The sequence below is a fragment of the Myotis daubentonii genome, chromosome 14 (genome assembly GCF_963259705.1).
Source record: "Myotis daubentonii chromosome 14, mMyoDau2.1, whole genome shotgun sequence".
In the NCBI taxonomy this organism is placed as follows: Eukaryota; Metazoa; Chordata; class Mammalia; order Chiroptera; family Vespertilionidae; genus Myotis; species Myotis daubentonii.
Window position 1 is genome coordinate 47,126,927 of NC_081853.1, and position 20,167 is coordinate 47,147,093.

At 44.4% G+C, this 20,167-nt stretch overlaps 1 protein-coding gene across 4 annotated transcripts in view; it reads left to right on the top strand.

Moving 5' to 3' along the window:
• CNOT10 (CCR4-NOT transcription complex subunit 10) overlaps nucleotides 1-2,427 on the top strand; it is a 50,800-nt gene extending 48,373 nt beyond the window's left edge. For all 4 annotated transcript variants that reach the window (XM_059664156.1, XM_059664155.1, XM_059664154.1 and 1 more), the window contains 2 exons: nucleotides 735-810; nucleotides 1,977-2,427. In XM_059664156.1, the coding sequence (XP_059520139.1) occupies nucleotides 735-810; nucleotides 1,977-2,128 (228 nt within the window). In that variant the 3' untranslated portion in view covers nucleotides 2,129-2,427. The remainder of the gene's footprint in view (nucleotides 1-734; nucleotides 811-1,976) is intronic.
• The last annotated feature ends 17,740 nt before the right edge of the window (nucleotides 2,428-20,167 follow it).

Sequence of the window (20,167 nt, forward strand, 5' to 3'; positions counted from 1 at the left end):
TTTTAGAGAGAGTGGAAGGGAGGGAGAGGGGGAGAGAGAGAAATGTGGACATGTGAGAGACACATCAATTCGTGCCTCCTTCAAGCTCCTGAGGGGGGATGGGCAGGGGAGATTGAACCTGCTTCCAGGGTATGTGCCCTTTACCTGGAATGGAACCCAAGACCCTTCAGCCTAGGGGCCAGTGCTCTAACCACTGAGAAACCGGCCAGGCCTATATCGCCAGCTTTTAAGATTGAATTCCTGTTGCTAACACTGGGAACTTGCAGGTTACAGTCCTGACCTGTTACGTAGGAAGATGAATGGGCATGCAGATTTCACTCTAAGTGCCAGTGTATGTGTGGTGGAAAGCTGGTGAGTGGAGTCAGGAGGGTCTAACTCTCAAAACTGAATATAGCCTGGAGATACAAGAACCCAGACAAGTGAAAGCCAAGAGGGCAGAAAGGCTTTCCCCTCTGAAGACCTTATTATGGATTAGGCAAGGGAAAATAAATATTTAACTAAAAATTACATGTCTGGTTTCGTTTGGTAGGGATCAAGACAAAGGCATCTGAGAGCCATCAGAGCAGAACTATAGTGGTCCCTGGGAGGTCATGTGGGAATGAGCTTCAATAAGTTTGCTAACTTGTCATTGGTAGGCTGACATTTTGTTTGTTTGTTTGTTTGTTTGTTTGGCATTACTTGGCATTTGCATCTTGAGCTGCTGGTTTCACGGGTGACTTTTGTTTTGAGCACAGGCGGCTTCAATGATCCATCCTAAAGAGATACCCCCTGAAGCCATCCTACTAGCAGTCTACCTTGAACTGCAGAATGGTAAGGAATGCTTTCCTCCTCTTCTGACTGGGGTTTGCTTTTCTCTCTTTGAAATTAGAATTTAGCCTTCCTTGAAGATATTACCCATCAGGGTCTTCTAAACAAAAATGTAGCTAGGGAATTTTTGGTATTTTGCAGACTCTTCCTTCTTGCAAGTTAAGTGTATTTCCTTTTATCTGTGAAAATGTGAAATAGCATAACTTCTGACACTTAATTATAATTTAATCCCTACTGATTAACCTTTCTCTTAGGCAGCCAAATGACTCTTAATTGAGATCATGAGTCAGAATGCCAGTGGCTCTGAGTTGTACATCTGAGTACTTTGAACACAGATATCATTAATGAGTTTTGCAGTAAACCGGTTTTTGCTGAGAATTATTTAGACCAGTGATGGCGAACCTTGTGAGCTCAGTGTGTCAGCATTTTGAAAAACCCTAACTTAACTCTGGTGCCGTGTCACATATAGAAATTTTTGATATTTGCAACCACAGTAAAACAAAGACTTATATTTTTGATATTTATTTTATCTACTTAAATGCCATTTAACAAAGAAAAATCAACCAAAAAAATGAGTTTGTGTGTCATAGGTTCGCCATCCGTAGTTTAGACAGTCCTAAATACCGCTTACACTTCTGCGGTATAGATAACCTCAAGGATATGGCTCCCTGCAAGAAAGGCTATGGGTCCCAGGTAAGAGATAACATGAAGTAGAAAAGATATGTGAATGGGAGAAATTAGAAGAGACAGAAATAGAGTTGAAAGTCAGACCTTCTTGTGGATCATGGGAATCCTTACAAGGTTCCCTTCTTTATAGCTGAAGAAGGGGCGTTAAGTGCCTGGCACTAATCATGGCCTCCTGAAAGGCACGATTAGGGTCAGTGCATGGTTCTAGATCCCTTCTGTGCATTCTGCCTGTAGACAAGTTTTCAACCTGAGCTATACCTGAGCATCACTGCGGAGCTTAAAAAAAATCCCATTGCCCAGGTCACACACGTCCCTGTGGGGCTGGGACGGAGGCATGATGTGATGCCAGAGTATAGCAGAGGGGCCGACCCCTGCTCTTCCAGAACATCTCTAACCCCCCTCGCAGATTCCAGTGGCTTGCTTTAGATGTGGTGGTATTGTTGTGTGCTCTTTTTATTTTTTTAATGGGAAGTGTTTTTTAGGTAATACCCAGCTGGCCTTACAGATCATCAAAAGGAATCAGCTGCTCCCTACAGTGAAAACACTCTCTGAAATGAGAAAGAAGCCAGTGTTTCAGCCCGTCCACCCGATCCAGCCCATCCAAATGCCAGCGTTCACTGTACAGAGAAAGTGATATTTTGCTCTTGGAAAACTGTTACCTGAGACCCAGGGGAGTACTTACGGGCCTTTTTAGTTGTATCACAGCAAAATGAATAAAAGACAGATGGTGAAGGGTGCTAGTTTTGGACATACAATTTGAAACGATTCTAACCCCTAATTCTATTTTTTGTTTTGCCGGAAGCTCACTTAAAATTAAGGATTCACAAATTGATTTTCATCTGTTTTTTTCTTTAATCTTTGCTAGACTATTAATTTGGAGCCATTATGTAATGTATCTGTGTCATAGGTAATTAAATCATGGTCTTACCAGAACGGCCTCATATAACAGATTTTGTCTTTCTTGCAACTGTTCAGAGTATGTTAGCATCTGAGATTTATTTAGTGTTAAAGTTTGTAAAATTGAGAGAACCACCTCAGCAGTAGATGAGTAGCCCTTCAGAAGCTGACCCGGAGGCATAGGGGAGGAGAAGTTCATGTGTTTTACTACGCCTAGTTATGAATAAAAGGACCAACAATGCAGAATAAAACCCAGAGGGCCAGTTAAGTTGGCCAAAAGAAGAGATTACTGATTTGATAGGAATCAATTTGCTAAAAATCACAAGTGAAGACAACAAGGTTCAGGGCTCCGGTCCCGTGTCACCTCCATCCCATTCCCTTGGGCAGAGGCACCGATTCTGGAGTCTGTTAGCAAGTTGTTCAAGCTTTGTTGCTAACCCCTTTGCAGATGCAGACAAAAATTTACAAGCTCCTTTCCCAAAGACAGGTATGTGTTGCAGGATCAACGTGGCCAAAATTTGTGCATAGGGTTAATATACTAACTAGAAGTAGAAGGAAAAAAAATCAAATGTAATACAGACTTGCTTTAGAAAAATGGATGACCTCCCAGTTAAAATCAAATGGGTAGATTCATCAAAGCTAGTCATTTAGGAGTACTCTTGCTATCTGCATCTCTCCAGTTCCCAGATTTGGAACAGTGTATCACACTAGCTAGCTCCATGCAGGTCCCTGGGTTTCACAGCTAGAAAAGTGAGTGTTTGCATAGCCCAAGATTTATCCACAACTTTTTCTGCATTAGATACTGGCTGAAATCCAACAGAGCCTAGTGCTGTATCCCAGAACTAAGTATTTGTGGTGTATTAGACATTGCCTGCAGATGACTCAGACGCAGGGATGGATGTGCACATGGGTCTTGCTCTTTTGTCAGATTACAGTTTTTGTTGTTTTTTAACTGATGTGAGAGAGAGTGAGAGAAACTTGGATTTGTTGTTCCACTTATTGATGCATTCATTGATTCATTCTTGTATGTGCCCTGACCGGGGATGGACCCTGCAACCTTGACATGTCAGGACTGTGCTCTAACCAACTGAGCTAGCCGGCCAGGGCTGTGACATTCCAGTTTTATACACAGAACAGATCTTTCCATGTAGGTCCAGAATGCAGGCCCTCGTTTCCATGGGCCTCTCAGAGCCTTTTCCAGCTGAGATGAAAGGAGTTTCCTTAAAGTGCCCTGGCTATTGGTCCAGGTGTGCAGCCTCTACTCTCCAAGCCCCAGCTCTGTGGGGCCCCTCCTCTGCTGCAGGATGGTAGCAGGGTTGCTTAACCTGGGCACCTTCTGGAGAGAGAGTCTACAGACCTCAAAAACGGCTAGGACCCCACCGGGCCCTGGGTTGTGTGAAGTGGGAAAAGGCCTGTAGTTATACTCAAAGATAATCTTGGAAGAAATGTCAAGAAATTAGAACTTTCCCCGCTTGCTGTTCGGTTTATGGGAAAGCGGGAATCACTGTGAGGCAGGTGAGGCCCCGGGTTGTTGTGTTAAATAAGAACACATTTGGCTTAAGTAGCAAAAAATGGACCCGCTGTTTAAAGGATGAATGTTCTTCCCTCACTGAAGGGGGCACGTAGGCAGCCGCCTGCTGGCCTGGGTTCTAGTTCTCCATGGTGCCAGCAGGGACTCGGCTCTATTTTCCCTCATCACTCAGCACTGGGGCCTTTGTCCCCGTGGTCATAAGATGGTCCAGCATTATACCCACATGGAAGGCAAGAATGCAAGGGCAAAGGCAATCTATCTTGATAGGAGACTGTCAGGATCAAAGCTTTCCCAGAAAACCCCAGCAGACCTCAGCTTACATCACCTCTGTCAGGTCCTCGTGTAGCCATCCTTAGCTGCAAGGAAGGCTGGGAAAGAAGTGAAGTGGCTGCCAGTATCTGCTGCAGTGGCTGGAATAGCCCCATTAAATGTTTTCCCAGCCTGAGAACTCTCTCTGATACCTTGTGTCAAATTGGGATTCCAGCAGCCCAGCTTTGCCTTCCACTGCCACCCTGGGCAGATCCCGGCACATTAAACGTAAGCTCTTCACCTGGTGACTGTACTGGGTGCATCAGCCAGGAAGGCTTTTTCCCACCTGTTTTTCCTGTCCGCCCCCCCACCCCCGCGCCCCCACTCCCTGTTGTTAATACCACCTGCTAACCAAAGTAATACTAACTCTGCTAAAAGGCTTTAATTTTTTATTTATTTTAGAGAGCAAGAGAGAAACATCGCTTTGTTGTTCCACTTATTTATGCATTTATTGGTTGATTCTTGTATGTGCCATCAAGGGGGATCTTACGGTTTTCTGTAGTTTAACAGGTGTGGGTGCTGTAGGACTTAGCCTCAAAGGATGGCATCTTATTTGATGGGAACGTGAGTTCTGAGAAGCGCCCTGTTGAAGCTCCACCATCCATTCGGCTGCAAAATGGGGCAAAATTCACTGACCCAATGAGAATGTGATTGTAGGTGTTCCCCAAACTGCAAGGAACGAACCCTTAGAAGGGCTGGGGTCGTCCTCCTGGCTCCTACCCCTTAGGAGGCCCCCAACAGCGCTCCGCTCTGGCCACTTCCTTGACCGGCATGTAGGCCCAGAAGCCTTCATTGGCCTTTCCGGATCCTCTTCCACCTGCCTGCACAGGGCGGCACGTCTCAAATTCTGCCCCCTGTGATAACCACCTGCCCTGATGGCTGTTTCCAGCGCTCACAGTCAGTCCCTTATCTGACCAGACTAGGAGCTCTGCCCCTTACTCAACCCAAGCAACGTTGAGCAAATGTTGGGTCCTTGACAGGTTTGCAAAATGAGCGCACCTTTCCTCAGGGTCCAGTGCGAGATGGTGAATGCAAAGCGCACCATTGAGTACAGGTGAGTTCACTTACTCCTCCCTCTTGCTGTCTTAAGGACCGGCTCAGCCCAGTCACCCTCTGCACCTAGAGGAAAGTGATGACATCACAGACCCTGGAGCCAGACTCAGACTGACTTCAAATCTTGGTCCTCTCCCTGGGACAGTTTGATCTGGAACAGGTTGTTTTGCTTCTTTGTGCCTCGGTTTCTTTCTTTGTAAAATGAGGACACAAACAGTACCTACCTCACAAGGTCGGAATGAGGTTTAAGGGCCTGGCTATTGTTGCTATGGCTGCACATGCTGGGAACTCCACAGTGCAGGAATTTTCACTGTGTGATATAGAGGATGTCATAGCAGAGACTGTTTTCTGAACCTGTGACATTGTGGAGGTAGCACTGCAGGTGGGTGGTAGGGGGCAGGGGGCTCCGAGGTAAGTTGCTCTGGAATGTCCAGTGTCCAGTTCACGGGCATCCTGTGTTCTCGTCCCATTGTTACCTGCCTCGGGCCCTTACCCTGCGATGACAGTCTCCCTCCCTCAGGCCCCTTCTCCCACCCTTTCCTCACCACCCTACACGTCCTCCGACAGCTGACTCCCGCCCAGAGGTTCCTTCAGGAGCTTCTGGGTCTTTTCATGGTAACCGCTCCCTTCTGCTTAGCTTCTGTGGATCCCTCCTTTACTCCCATGTGTTACCCAAACTGGACTCTCTGCTGTCACCCAAAAGGAGTCACCATTCCCCACCCCCAGGGCTTTGCTTCAGTCTCCTCCGCTCCCAGGAACTCTCTTCCCATTTCATTGTGTCCACATCCTCGTCATCTCACACTGCCTCCCTGGGTCCCTGACCTGCAAGGAGGGTCTCTTATGCCCCAACTCTTCATTCCACCCATGCTTACCAAAGGCATGTTCTGGGGTTTTTTTGTTGAGGATGTGGCAAATCTGCAGGCACAGTCTATGTTCTGTTCTTTGTAATGTGTTTTCTTCTCCTTCCTGTTTATGATACAGTAGAAGGATCTGTATGAGCAATAAAATCTGAACAGGAGAATTATATATATATATATTTTTTTAATTGATTTCAGAGAAGTGAGAGGGAGAGAGAAACATCAATGATGACAGAGACTCATTGATTGGCTCCCTCTTACACAGCCCACACTGGAGATTGAGCCTGCAACCCAGGTATGTGCCCTGACCCGGAACTGAACCGTGACCTCCTGAGTCATAGGTGGATGCTCAACCACTGAGCCACTCCCACCGGCTAAAGGGAAGAATTTTGATGATGTTCTCTTCCTAGGCCTGTCAATGTCCCAGGAACTACTTGCAAGGCTGGGTTGGCCAATTAACATAACAGGGACTCAGTATCCTTGACCTGAGCCCTATCAAGTGTTAACTACGGCCCAACACAGGTGGGTACTGGTCAGACTCGCGGCCCAGCCTAGAGTAATCAGACCCTCACTGACACAAAGCAAGCAGTTTACACATTCACCTTCCTGTTCTCCCTGGGAAGAACCGGGCTGAAATACGGGCTGTAGGGTAGGAGTGGGGGCGCCGGGGGAGGAGGCAGCGAAGTTCATTAGCCCCCTCATTTGGGGCAGAGGGGATCCGTGTGGTGACAAACAATTGTCCGGGAGGATTTAGGAGGATTTGGCCAAGTGTCCCTGTGGGCCCCAAGCTTCGTCCTAATCCGGTCCACATTTCAGACTACTTAGGATCGCATTAAATGTCAAAGCCGGCGTTTAGGGAAATATCTACATTTCGTATGCATCGCCCGGGTCAAAAGAAAGCTGAAACGAACCTTCGAGCCTTTGGCTGGAGAAGCGCTCTGTGTGGTCCGGAGTGTGAATGCGGAGAGGGGCCCAGGAATGCGGGCTTTTCACATGTAGAAAATGCTAATGCTTTGTTCCAGCCTCGGCCTCCCCCAGGCGCGGAGGCGCCCGGCTGGATTGTCACAGCGGCATTTGCATGCGAGCGGCCCCTTGTCCCCACCCCCACCCCCATCTCTCCCCTCCCCCAACACAGCTCCTAGGGGACCTCTGGGGCCGATGGAAAGACCGTCTGCAAGGGTCCTCTGCCGTCATTCATCCCCGCCAAAGCCACAGGTAGCTGTTTGGGAACGTTGGGAATGAATAGCTTTCCCCTGAGGCGCCAGGCAGGTGACTTGTTTTTCCCTCCAACGTCAAGATGTTACTTAACACTTCCAATTATTTTATGTAAAACAACGTATTCCGTCAAGGAAGATCAAAGCATTGGATGTCCAGCTGCACATTTATGTTCCTGTGGCAAGAACCCTGCGTTTGATATGACACTGCAGGGGCTCCAAACTAGCCAGTGCGTGCTTTGTCCTCGGTGAGCACCCCAGAGACCGCAGATGGTGGGGTGAGGAGGGAGACACTCAGCCCAAAGGGTTAGGAGGCGGCTGGGGTGGAGATGCGCGGGTTGAAAGCGGCTTTCCTGGTGCCCGGGCAGCGCCAGGAGGACTTGATCCGCAGGCGCCGCGCGTGGGCCTCGGGTCGCAGAGCGCCACCTACCGGCGGCAGGTCGGTGGGCTCGGGGAAACGAGCCCGGGAAGAGCCGGGTCACTGTCGAGCCCCGAGCGCCCCTTCTCTCCAGCGCGGCTGCACCTTTACCGGCTTGGAAACCCACCCCGGGCGGAGGAGTGCAGTGCTGGGGACCCAGCATTTCCGAGAGCCGAGCTTTCTCTCTGGCCGACACCTGGGAGCCCAAAGATGCTGGCGGAAAAGCGCACACTCAGTGTTCTTTAATGATTATGGTGTTTGATTCGTTTTCTTTCTTTTCATTTTACTTATCTTCTCGTATTTGTTTAGTTTTATGGATTTTGCTTTATTTTAGTTATTTCCTTTCATTTCGTTTTTATTTTCTTTATTCCGCTTGGTTATTTTACTCGGTTTATTATTTCACTTCACATTCATTTTACTAATGTATTTCGTTTATTTTGTTTTCATTTTCTCTATTGGATTAATTTATCTTTAAATTCATGTTATTTAATCTAATTATTTACTTTATTTCGTTTGTTTTATTTTATCTTATTTTACTTATTTGTGGGTAAAGGAAAGGTGGCTATCCCCACACACACACACCCCACCCCCCGCCTCCCGCCTCACCCGCGCCCCCCTCCACCACCACCACCCCCCTCCACCACCGCCCCCATTCTGGAGCATATATGTTTTCCTGCCTCTGAACGTCCTGGGCGTTGGAATTAGACACTCTTGGATTCAGATCGCAGCTCTGCCACTTCCTGGCTGTGTGACTGTGTGCAGATTGCTTGCCCTCTCTGGACCTCAGCTTCCACATCTATACAATGAGTTTAAGGCTCACTTTGCAGCTTAAGGGGTACTTCCTTAGGGAATGCTGCGTAATAAATGGCCTCTAGCTGTTTTAGGAGTGGTTCCCAGAGTCTCTGATTTCTGCCTAAAATCCAGTCTGCTCAGTTGTAAGAAACAAGCTTTTTCTTCCTTTCTGGCCTTTCATAAGAGCAGTGTAAAACACCCAACAGTGCCTTCAGGGATCAGGGATCTGAGATCACTAGCAGCCCTCATTTGGCCTCTGCCAGCCCCTTACGGCCACATAAGTCATCCAGTGGCTGTTGACTAACCCAATATTTCTTTTATAATTATCCTCTCAAATAATGTTTTATAGAATTCTGAATGTGGTTTGGTTTATCTACCTACTAACTATGTACCTACCTACCTATCTACTGAAATCCATCCCCTAGGCTGATCATGAAAATAGCAAATTTTCATGAAAATAGGAAATGACTCATTCAGTGAAATTCATACAACAAAAGCATTCAAGGCTCCTGGAAACCTGCCTGAGCCAGCAAAAACAACTAAGGATAGTGAGATTGAGTCCAGGATTCATGAGAGAGAGTCCATACTTTTCTTAGTATAAAATTGTATTTTGGGAATTTCGACTATATCTGCTCAAAAAATATTTTTTTAAGATTTTAAAAATTAATTTTAGAGAGAGAGAGAAAGGGAGAGAGGGAGAGAGAGAAACATTGATGTGAGAGCAAAAGCCATCAATTGTCTGCCTCCTGCATGATTGAGCCCACAACCTGGGTGTGTGCCCTGACCAGGAATTAAACCTTTCAGCATGGGGCGATGCCCAACCAACTGAGCCACACCAGCCAGGGCTTCAAAAAATGTTTAAATTGCCCTGACCGGTTTGGCTCAGCGGATAGAGCGTCGGCCTGCAGACTGAAAGGTCCCAAGTTCGATTCTGGTCAAGGGCATGTACCTTGGTTGTGGGCACATCCCCAGTGGGAGGTGTGCAGGAGGCAGCTGATCGATGTTTCTCTCTCATTGATGTTTCTAACTCTCTATCCCTCTCCCTTCTTCTCTGTAAAAAATCAGTAAAATATATTTTTTTAAAAATGTTTAAATCAAAATAAAAAGTCGATTTTTAAAAATTGTTTTTTGTTTTGATGAAAGTGAAGTTCTGAAAGGGGCAGGACAAATGGAAGAAAATGAAGCTAATAGGAGGGTGACTTGGGCCATGGGGGAGTGGTCTTAGGCCACCCATCAAATCAAAAGAAGAAAAATCAAATTTGAGAGGGTGAGTAGATTGAGCCTGGGAAAGCTAGTGGTTTCCTTTCCTAGACCGTCCAGGTTTTCCTTGGCTGAGAATGAAAAAGGGACTTTTCATTAAGGTGCTGCATGGCTCTATTTTCCACCCTTTGAATTCCCACTTTGCTTGCAAAAGGCCTTAAGTAGGTCTAGGGGCCCTAACTTGCTCAACCTGCATAGCCAGTGTTCCTTTTTTAGAGGGTGATCCTACTGAATTAAAATTCAATTAATACGACTTTAAGGGCAAGAAAAACTATTTGTGAAAAATCATTAAACAGCACATAAAACCCTTTGAGGAACAGCGAATACTAGGAGAAGTACAGCCTGGCTTTTGTTAAGGTGCTTTGAGCCCAACGAGTTAACTTTTTTAAGGAATTTTAACAAGATAGTGGTCAAAGTGGAATTTGTTCATGTAGTTTATTTAAGGTTTTACAAGGCCCTGCAAGGAGTCCCTCCCCTGAGCCTGGATCAGAAGAGAGTTGGTGAGAGGTACAATCTTAGGGCCATTTTGAAATCCATGAGGAAACAAAACAACTGGCCTGGACACTTCAAAAATGTCAGGGTCCTGAAAGACAAAAGCAGGGCTGGGGACCAACCCGGATTAAAGGGGATGCAGAGACATGACCCCTGAAGGCAGCCTGTTGTCCTGGACTGGTCCCGGGAAGGGAAACGCACATGTGCCCAGAAGGACATTACTGGGGAAACTGGTGAAATGTGAATGCAGTCTGGGGATTAGATAATAGTGTTATACCAATGCTAAATTTCCTGATTTAGATCATTGCACTTTGGTTACATAAGATAATGTTTGTATTCTTAGGAAATGCACAAGTGATTAGGAATAGAGGGGCATTGTTATCCCCTCCCAAATGGTTCAGAAAGACAATGCTATTTATATTTACATGTAAATATAAATACACACATTACATACACACACATATACACATACATATAGTACATACATATTTTGTACATGTAATATGTACATATATATGGAGAGGGAGAGAAGGAGTGATAATGCAAATGAGGAAAAAGTTAACATTTAGGGACTCCGGGTAAAGGAAATATGGGAGTGCTTTGAATTATTATTGTAATTTTCTCTACATTTAGTTTTATTCCACCCTGGCCAGGTAGCTCAGTTGGTTAGAACAACATCCTGATAGACCAAGGTTGCAGGTACAATGCCTGGTCAGGGCACATACAAGAATTAACCAGTGAACGCATAAAGAAGTGATACAACAAATTGAAGTTTCTCTGTCTCATTCTCTAAAAATTAATCAATCAATAAATAAAATGTTTAAATTATTTCAAATACAAAGTAAACAAAAATAGGTAAAACTAAATAAAGCTAAGGAGAGCCCTAACCGGTTTGGCTCAGTGGTTAGAGCATCAGCCTGCGGACTCAAGGGTTCCGGGTTCGATTTCAGTCAAGGGCATATACCTTGGTTGCCAGCCACATCCCGGGTGGGGGGTGTGCAGGAGGCAGCTGATCAATGCTTCTCTCTCATCGATGTTTCTAACTCTCTATCCCTCTCCCTTCCTCTCTGTAAAAATTCAATAAAATATATTAAAAAAAAAAAAAGCTAAGGAGAGATAAGAAATAAAATAAGAGGAAAAAAAGGGGTGGGACATAGGGAAATAAACAAATTGTTCACATCTGATGACAACATTTATTGGTTTCCTCCTGCCAGATAATGCCCCAGGATAGGCCAACAGGCTGCACAAGGATTAGGAATTTTCCTAAGAGAGGTTTACACCCTAACAGGGTAGTCCGAGGGCCCTTGCAGTCATTGAAAACCCACTATTGTCCATGCAGCCAGCAGCCAGCATCCAACAAAGAGTCAGGGCCACCGCTGCCCAGACTGGAGCTTGTGGCTTAGCTCCTGCCTCCAAGGAACTGGCCATTTTAAAAAGGAGACAGATGTGTAAGCTCACTGCAGTGCGGTTTGACAGGAACCGTGATGGCGGCATGAATGTGGGAGTGTGTGTCTCGGTCGGGGGAGGGAGCCTATCAGAAATGACTTACTTCCCAGATGGGACACTTGAAGTAGGTTTTGAAGACTGACTAGAAGTTTCCCAGTAAAAGGGAGTTGTGAGCAATAGTCGAGGGGACAGTCTGCCAAAGCACAGGGGTAGGAGACAGAATGCAACTACTAGGCAATATCTGAGCAAGTGCCCATTGAGCAAAGTCAACAGGCTGGAGGCTGGACATGTGAGTCATTGCTGGAAGGCTTAGAGGAGGCCAGGGTTTCTAAGCTGGGATTTGAAGAGGGAGATTGCCACGGATGCGTAAAAAGCATGTATCACACACAGATGGAAGGAATGTCTGGTACAAAAGCACAGAGGTCAGCAATAAGCAAATCCCAAGGCGAGGGCTGGTAAACACCGTGGAGCCTGGGAGTCTGCACAAGGTGGGGTTGTGCAAGGTGTTTGCTTCTCACCTGAGGCTGCGTGCTTTCATGTAAGTCTTCAGCCTGGAGTCCCGCGGTCAGGGCCAACGCAGGAAGACAGAAATACCTTTACATATTTACACAGAGGGGATTTAACGGAGGGATTTAATTGGACAGGTGATGGAACCCAGAGTTCAGCTCGAGCAGGAAACTGCTGACACTCATTGGCTGGAAGGTCAAAAAGGAGATGATGTTAGCAGAACCCAGGGGTGGAGGTCACCTGCTAGAAGATGAAGCCACAGACGGCATGAGAGATGTATCCATGGCTGGAGACTGGAGTTGCTACCCAAGCCAGAAAGAGAAGGAGAGAAATACCATGGCTTTTCCCTTCTTCCCATTCCCCAATCAACTGCCAGCCTCCTGTTGGCCAAACCCAGGCAGCAGCCAATGACTTGGGAACCTGGGAGAACACTACTAAAATCAGCTCCTCTGTAATACAGAGCACAGAGGACAAGAAACAGATCTGAGGGCACACAGGCCCAGAAGCAGCCCAGTTAGGAATTCTCCAGAAATTGTTTTCTGTCCCAGCTGTAAACTACACAGTCCTTTTAGTAGCAGTAGCCGTATAAACTCATTCAGTCTTCCCAGCATTCTGCAGCTCAGGAAATGGTGCCACCATTTAACCAACTGCTCAGGCCAAAACTCTGGAGTTACCCCCACTCTCACTATTGAGTTTCTCCCATTAAATCCATCAGCAAATCTTACTGGTTTCCCTCCCTCCCTCCCTCCCTCCCTCCCTCCCTCCCTCCCTTCCTTCCTTCCTTCCTCCCTCCCTCCCTCCCTCCTTCCCTCCTTTCTCCTCCTCCTCCTCCTCCTCCTCCTCCTCCTCCTCCTCCTCCTCCTCCTCCTCCTCCTCCTCCTTCTTCTTCTTCTTCTTCTTCTTTCTTCCTCTCTCTCTCTCTCTCTCTCTCTCTCTCTCTCTCTCTCTCTCTCTCTCTCTCTCTCTCTTCTTTTAAGATATACTGGAGCCAAAGCAACCTTTAGAAAGAACAAAGCTGGAAGCATCACACTCATTTTAAACTCTATTACAAAGCTATAGTGATTAAAACAGACACATAAATCAATGAAATGGAATAGAGAGCCCTGAGATAAATCCACACATATATATATGGTCAATAAAGTTGTGACCAAGGAGCTAAGAATATACAATGGGGAAAGGATAGTCTCTTCAATAAATGGTGCTGAGAAAATTTGACAGCCACATGCAAAATAATGAAAATGGATCACTAACTTACACCATAAACCAAAGTTAACTCAAAAGGGATTAGACTTAAACATAAGGGTTAAAACTATAAAACTCCTAGAATACAACATAGGCAGTAAGCTCCTTAACATAGGTCTCAGAGATGATTGTTTTAAATCTGACACCAAAAGCAAAGTTAAGAAAAGCAAAAATAAAAAAAAAGGGGACTATAAACAAAAAGCTTCTGTACAGAGAAGGAAACCATCAAGAAAATGAAAAGGCAACATACTGAATGGAACAAAATATTTGCAAATCATAAATCTGATAAGGGGCTAATACCCAAAATATATGAAGAGCTCATAGAACTCAACAGTAACATACACACACACACCACAATCAATCTGATTTTATTTTTATTTTTTTATTATTTTTAAAAAATATATTTTATTGATTTCTTACAGATAGTTAGAAACATCGATGAGAGAGAAACATCGACCAGCTGCCTCTTGCACACTCCCTATTGGGTATGTGCCTGCAACCAAGGTACATGCCCTTGACCGGAATTGAACCTGGGACCCTTCAGTCCACAGGCCGACGCTCTATCCATTGAGCCAAACCAGTTAGGGCAATCTGATTTTAAAATGGACAAAAGCTCTGAATAAACATTTTTCTAAAGAAAGACTTACAGATGTCCAACATCACTAACCATCAGGACCATTTGCATTTGAAAATGCAAATCAAAACAAGGAGAGCCCTGCTGGCGTGGCTCAGTGGTTGAACATCGACCTATGAACCAGGAGGTCATGATTCGATTCCAATCAGGGGACATGCCCAGTTGAGGGCTCCGGCTCCAGTAGGCATCTGATCAATGATTCTCTCTCTCATTATTGATGTTTCTATCTCTCTCTCCCTCTCCCTTCTTTTCTGAAATCAATAAAAACAAACAAACAACAAAAACAACAACAACAACAACAACAACAATAGCAGCAGCCCATCCCCATCATGCTTGGTCTCCTGACCCAGCTTTGCTTTATAGCACTGATCACAAGAAACAAATACACTCCACATTCACTTATGTGTGCATTGTCTGTGTCCCCCTTCCAGGGAGGGACTGTGGCTCACTGCTACATTCCCAAAGCCTGGCACATAGCAAGTAGGTGCTTAACAAATATTTGTTCATTGACTGATTTCACCTATTGCCTCATCCCCTCACTGTATTGCCTTGGGTCAATCACTCCTCTCGTCATTTGGCAGGTAAGTTGGAGGCTGGCCTCACTCACATGTTCATTAGTTGGCCATCTGTCAGGGGGGCGAAGGGGTTAGCTGGGCCACATGTCTCTCATCCTCCAGCAGGTTGGCCCAGGTGGTCACAGGGGTTCAAGGGCAGCAAGCGGGCAAGCTCCAAAAGCTCAAATGCTTTCAGGTTTCTGCTTCAGTCATTTGCTACTGTCCCCATTAACCAAAGCACATCAAATGACTTTAGCCCCAGGGTTATGGAAAAGCAGTGGCCTTTGATTCTAAAAGATGAGTGGATTTAGATGGATGGAGATTGAGGGCAAGGACATTTCAGATGATATAGGATCAAAGTGTGTGGAGGGTAAAAGTATTATTAGTAATAATTATAACAACATAGGTCACTATCATTTTCTGAGCTTTATCATGCACCAGACTGAGTTACTGGTAAATGCTTTAAAAGCATTATCTCATTTTATCCTCACAATCATCCAGAAAGCTAGGGTCTATTTTCATTCCAATTTTATGTAGAAAAGGAAAACAAGGCCTAGAGAAAGGTTGTTTAGATACAACAGCAAAACTACAATCCATAAAAGAATTTATAAACTAAGCTTCACGAAAATTTAAAATTAATTCAGAAGAAAGAGAATGAAAACACAAGCTACAGATTAGGAGAAAAATCTTTGCACAGTAGGTATCAGATAAAGGGATTATACCCAAAATATATAAAGAACTCTCCAATAATAAGGAAACACTTAATAATAAGAAAAAATCAACTACCCACTAAAAAAAGGCAGAAGCTTTAAACAGACACTTCACTGAAAATCTATGGTTTGCAGATGAACACATGAAAAAATGCTCAACATCATTAGACTTAGGGACATGCGAATTAAAACCATAACAATATTATCATACACCTATTAGAATGGGTAAAATTAAATAAAACACAAAAATAATCATAGAAATTTTTGGTGGATAAAATTGAACTCTCATATGCCAAAACCGGTTTGGCTCAGTGGATAGAGCGTCAGCCTGCGGACTGAAAGGTCCCAGGTTCGATTCCGGTCAAGGGCATGTACCTGGGTTGCGGGCACATCCCCAGTAGGAGGTGTGCTGGAGGCAGCTGATCAATGTTTCTCTCTCATCGATGTTTCTAACTATCTCTCTCCCTTCCTCTCTGTAAAAAATCAATAAAATATATATATTTAAAATAAATAAAAAAATTGAACTCTCATACATTGTTGGTGGAAATGTAAAATGATGCAACCACTATTTAAAACCATTTTGCAGTTCCTTGAAAAGGTAACATATACCTAGCATATGATCCAGCCATTCCACTCATAGGTTTTTTCCAAGAGAAAAGATATACTTGTCCATACAAAGACTTATATATGAATGTTCATAGCACCCTTATTTGAAGTAGCCAAACTTTGGGGGGGAAAAAACAACAAAAACAAAAAACCAAATGACCAACAGGAGCATGAAGCAACAAATTGCAGTGCATCCACACAATGGAATAATATTTGGCAATAAAAAGAAATGGATTACTGCCCTAACTGGTTTGGCTCAGTGGATAGAACGTCGGCCTGCGGACTGAAAGGTCCCAGGTTCGATTCCGGTCAAGGGCATGTACCTGGGTTGCGGGCACATCCCCAGTGGGAGGTGTGCAGGAGGCAGCTGATCGGTGTTTCTCTTTCATCGATGCTTCTAACTCTATCCCTCTCCCTTCCTCTCTGTAAAAAATCAATAAAATATATATTTTAAAAAAAGAAATGAATTACTGATGCACCAGCATGGATGAATCTCACGGTAATTATGCTGAATGAAAGAAGTCAGATCTCATCCCCCTCAAAAATACATATTATACAAAAGAACACATATTATATTGTTTTATTTATAGAAAATGCAAACTAATTAATAGTGACTGAAAGCAGATCATGGTTGAATGGGATGGGGTTGAATAGAGGGATTACCAAGGGTCCTAAGAAAACTTTTTTTAAAAAACATCTTTATTGATTTCAGAGGCAGAGAGATAGAAACAACAATGAGGAAAGAGAATCATTGATCAGCTGCCTCCTTGCATGCCCCCTCCTGGGGATTGAGCCCACAACCTGGGCACGTGCCCTGACAGGGAATCGAACCTTGACCTCCTTGTTTAGAGGTTGATGTTTAACCACTGAGCCACGCCAGCCGGGCCTAAGAAAACTTTTAAGGATGATGGAAACATTCTTGGTTGTAGTCATGGTTTTATGGGGTATCCATATATCAAAACTTACCCAATTGTATACATTTTTTGATAAGTTTTACATTTTTCTTTTTCAATTAGTTTACATTCATTATTATTCTGTACCAAATTGTACACTTTAAATGTGTGTAGTTTATTTATTATGGGCCAATCATACCTCAATAAAGCTGTTTAAAAAATAAAGAAAGGATAGCCCTGGCGGGTTTGGCTCAGTGGATAGAGCGTCGGCCTGAAGGGTCCCAGGTTCGATTCCGGTCAAGGGCATGTACCTTGGTTGCGGGCACATCCCCAGTGGGGAGTGTTCAGGAAAGCAGCTGACCATTGTTTCTCTCTCATCCATGTTTCTGACTCTCAATCCCTCTCCCTTCCTCTCTGTAAAAAATCAATAAAATATATTTTTTAAAAAAAAGAAAGAAAGAATAACTTTAGAGACTTAACCTGGCACAGAATATAGGGTAGGCTGGAGTGTGAGTGACCTAGTTATTTATTGCTGTGTAACAAAAGACCCCAAAATGAATGCTCTGCCTGGGTTGCTCAGTGGTTAGAGCGTCATGCTAATACACCAAGGTTGTGGGTTCGATAGCCCAGTTAGGGCACATACAAGAATAAACCAATGAATGTATAACTACATGGAACAATAAATTGATGTTTCATCAATGTTTCTCTCTCTCTCTCAAACTCAATTTAAAAAGACCCCAAAATATAGTGCCTTAAAAGGACAATAGTTTTGTTATATTTCACAATTTTGTGGATCAGAAATTTGGGCTGGCTCAACTGAGTGATGCCCCATGACACCAACCTGGTGGTATTCAGGCTGGATGGTCTGGAGGTCCCAACATGCCTTCATTCCCAGGCCTGGCACCTTAGCGGGGATGGCTTGGAGGCCAAGCCCAATGCATCCCTTTCCCTCTCCACGTAGACTCAGCAACTCTCCACGTGACTGAACATGGTGGTTCAGTCTACAAGAGATCAAGGTGGAAGCTGCTAGTTTTCTTACAGGCTGAGCCCGGAACTGGCAATAGCATCTCTTCTGTCACATTCTATCTGTCAAAGTAAACCCAGCTAGCCCAGACTCTAGGGTAGGGGCAATAGACCCCGCTTCTCAGTGAAAGTCCTGGGACTGGGAAGAGGCTGAGTTAAAAGAGCCAAGGCCAGGCAGAAAATGTAACGGGTCCGAAGCAGTTGAGTTTGGGAATATATGGGAGGTGGGCAGGGCTGTGTGTAATAATAACGGAATAGACTTGGGACAAAGCAGAGAGGTCCTTGGCCGTCAGGTTAAACAGTTTGAGTTCACCTTTTTTAGGTAAGAGGAAGCTATTGAAGTCTAGAGCAGGTGGAATGAGTGAGGGTCAAATCACGGTCAGGGTGAAACAGGGATAACTTGAATGGCAGAGAATCTTTCAGCGACAACATCAGAGAGCATTTGGAATAAGAAACTGTTCAGTCTTAACAGTATGCACTGACTTATATATCTCGATTTTCTGCTATTTTTAAGAACAACTTTTACAGTTTTTGCCTCCTTATTATAAAAGACATACTTGTTCCATTTAAGAAAACTAAAGCTAAGAGCTTAGCCAAAACACTGTGGGCGACAGGCTGCCACAGTGGGGTCTTGAGGTGAGAGTGACAGGTGAGATTATAGCTGTCTATTATGGATGGGAAGGAAGATGTAAATGAGTGTGTGAGATGCGAGGTTCAGTGAAGGGTAGTGATTAGGCAATGACAATGTTAAATGGGTGGGCAGGCAGTTTGGGAAAACAGCCTGTTGATTATGCTGAGTAAGGATAATTTAAAAAAGAAAAAAGAAACAACAACAACAGAAAGCTAAGCCCTGGTGGGGTAGCTCAGTTAGTTAGAGCATCATCCAGATATGCCAAGACTGTGGGATATGATCTCTGGTCAGGGCACATACAACCAATGGATGCGTAAATAAGCGGAACAACAAATATATGTTTCTCTCTCTCTCTAAAAATCAATCAATAAAAAATGTATTAAAAATAAACCTAAACCCTAGCTGGTTTGGCTCAGTGGATAGAGCGTCAGCCTAGTGGATTGAAGGGTCCCAGGTTCCATTCCGGTCAAGGGCATGGGCCAGAGTTGCGGGGCTCGATCCCCAGTGGGGGGCGTGCAGGAAGCAGCCAATCAATGATTCTCTCTCACCATTGATGTTTCTCTCTCTCTCCTTTCCTCTCTGAAATCAATAAAAACATATTTTAAAAAAACACCCCCAAAACCCAGAAAGCTAATTAGATGTGTGCTTGACATATGATTGGTACTATACTAAGACTGTACAGTTAGTAGCTCATTTGACCCTGATGGGCTAGGTACTTATATCAGTCATATTACATGCATGGGAAATCCGAGGCACAGAGAAGTTAAGTATCTTGCTCGAGGTCACTCAGTTAAGAGTGATGAAACTGGGATGTAAGCCTAGCTGAACTCTGAACAACGTTTAACTAGTAAAGCTGGATGTTGACTTTTAGCTTTCATATGTGCAATTCAAGTTTCCCTACTGTTGTTTCTGAAGATCTAGGTGGCTAGCGTTTATACTTTATCATCTGACATGCGCTATTCTGACTTCTGGGAGGTGGAAAGCACCTGACACACTACTGTTAATGATTCCAAGGCCAGCCTTAGGGCAGAGTCAAGCGTTGGCCCCAGTGTAGAACTCTATCCCCCCTCAACTAGCAGGATGATGCAAACAATGATTCAACGGTTGCCTATTAGGCTGGTACCCACCCATCCTCATGGTTCAAAATACGGATTGTGATGTAATATTTGTTGAATGTTTTCAAAAATACTTGGTGAGTTATGCTTTAAATATTTATATGAATGCACTGGAGGATGATGGTGAAGGTGCAGTTTTGACATCAAAACAAGCAGGTGCATCAGATATTTAATTAAAGATAAGTTGAAAAAAGCAGATGCAATCACTCTGATGGAAGTATGGTCTAATCCCCAACCCCAGGTCTGAGAGCAGCAGGGTCTACTGTCATCTTTGGAAACAAAATATGGTTACAGATGAATTTGGAGAAAGAATGCAAATTTACTGCCTACATAATTTCAGGGCTGGTTTCTTTTAAAAGGTGGTTATTATTAAAATACAAAATGATTTATGTTCAGGATTTGGGGAGGTATATGAACTCCCTTTCTCACATTAACTTGCAGAGAGAAAACTGGAAGGCTGCCTGCTCCTCCCTTGCTAAGAAAGGGTGT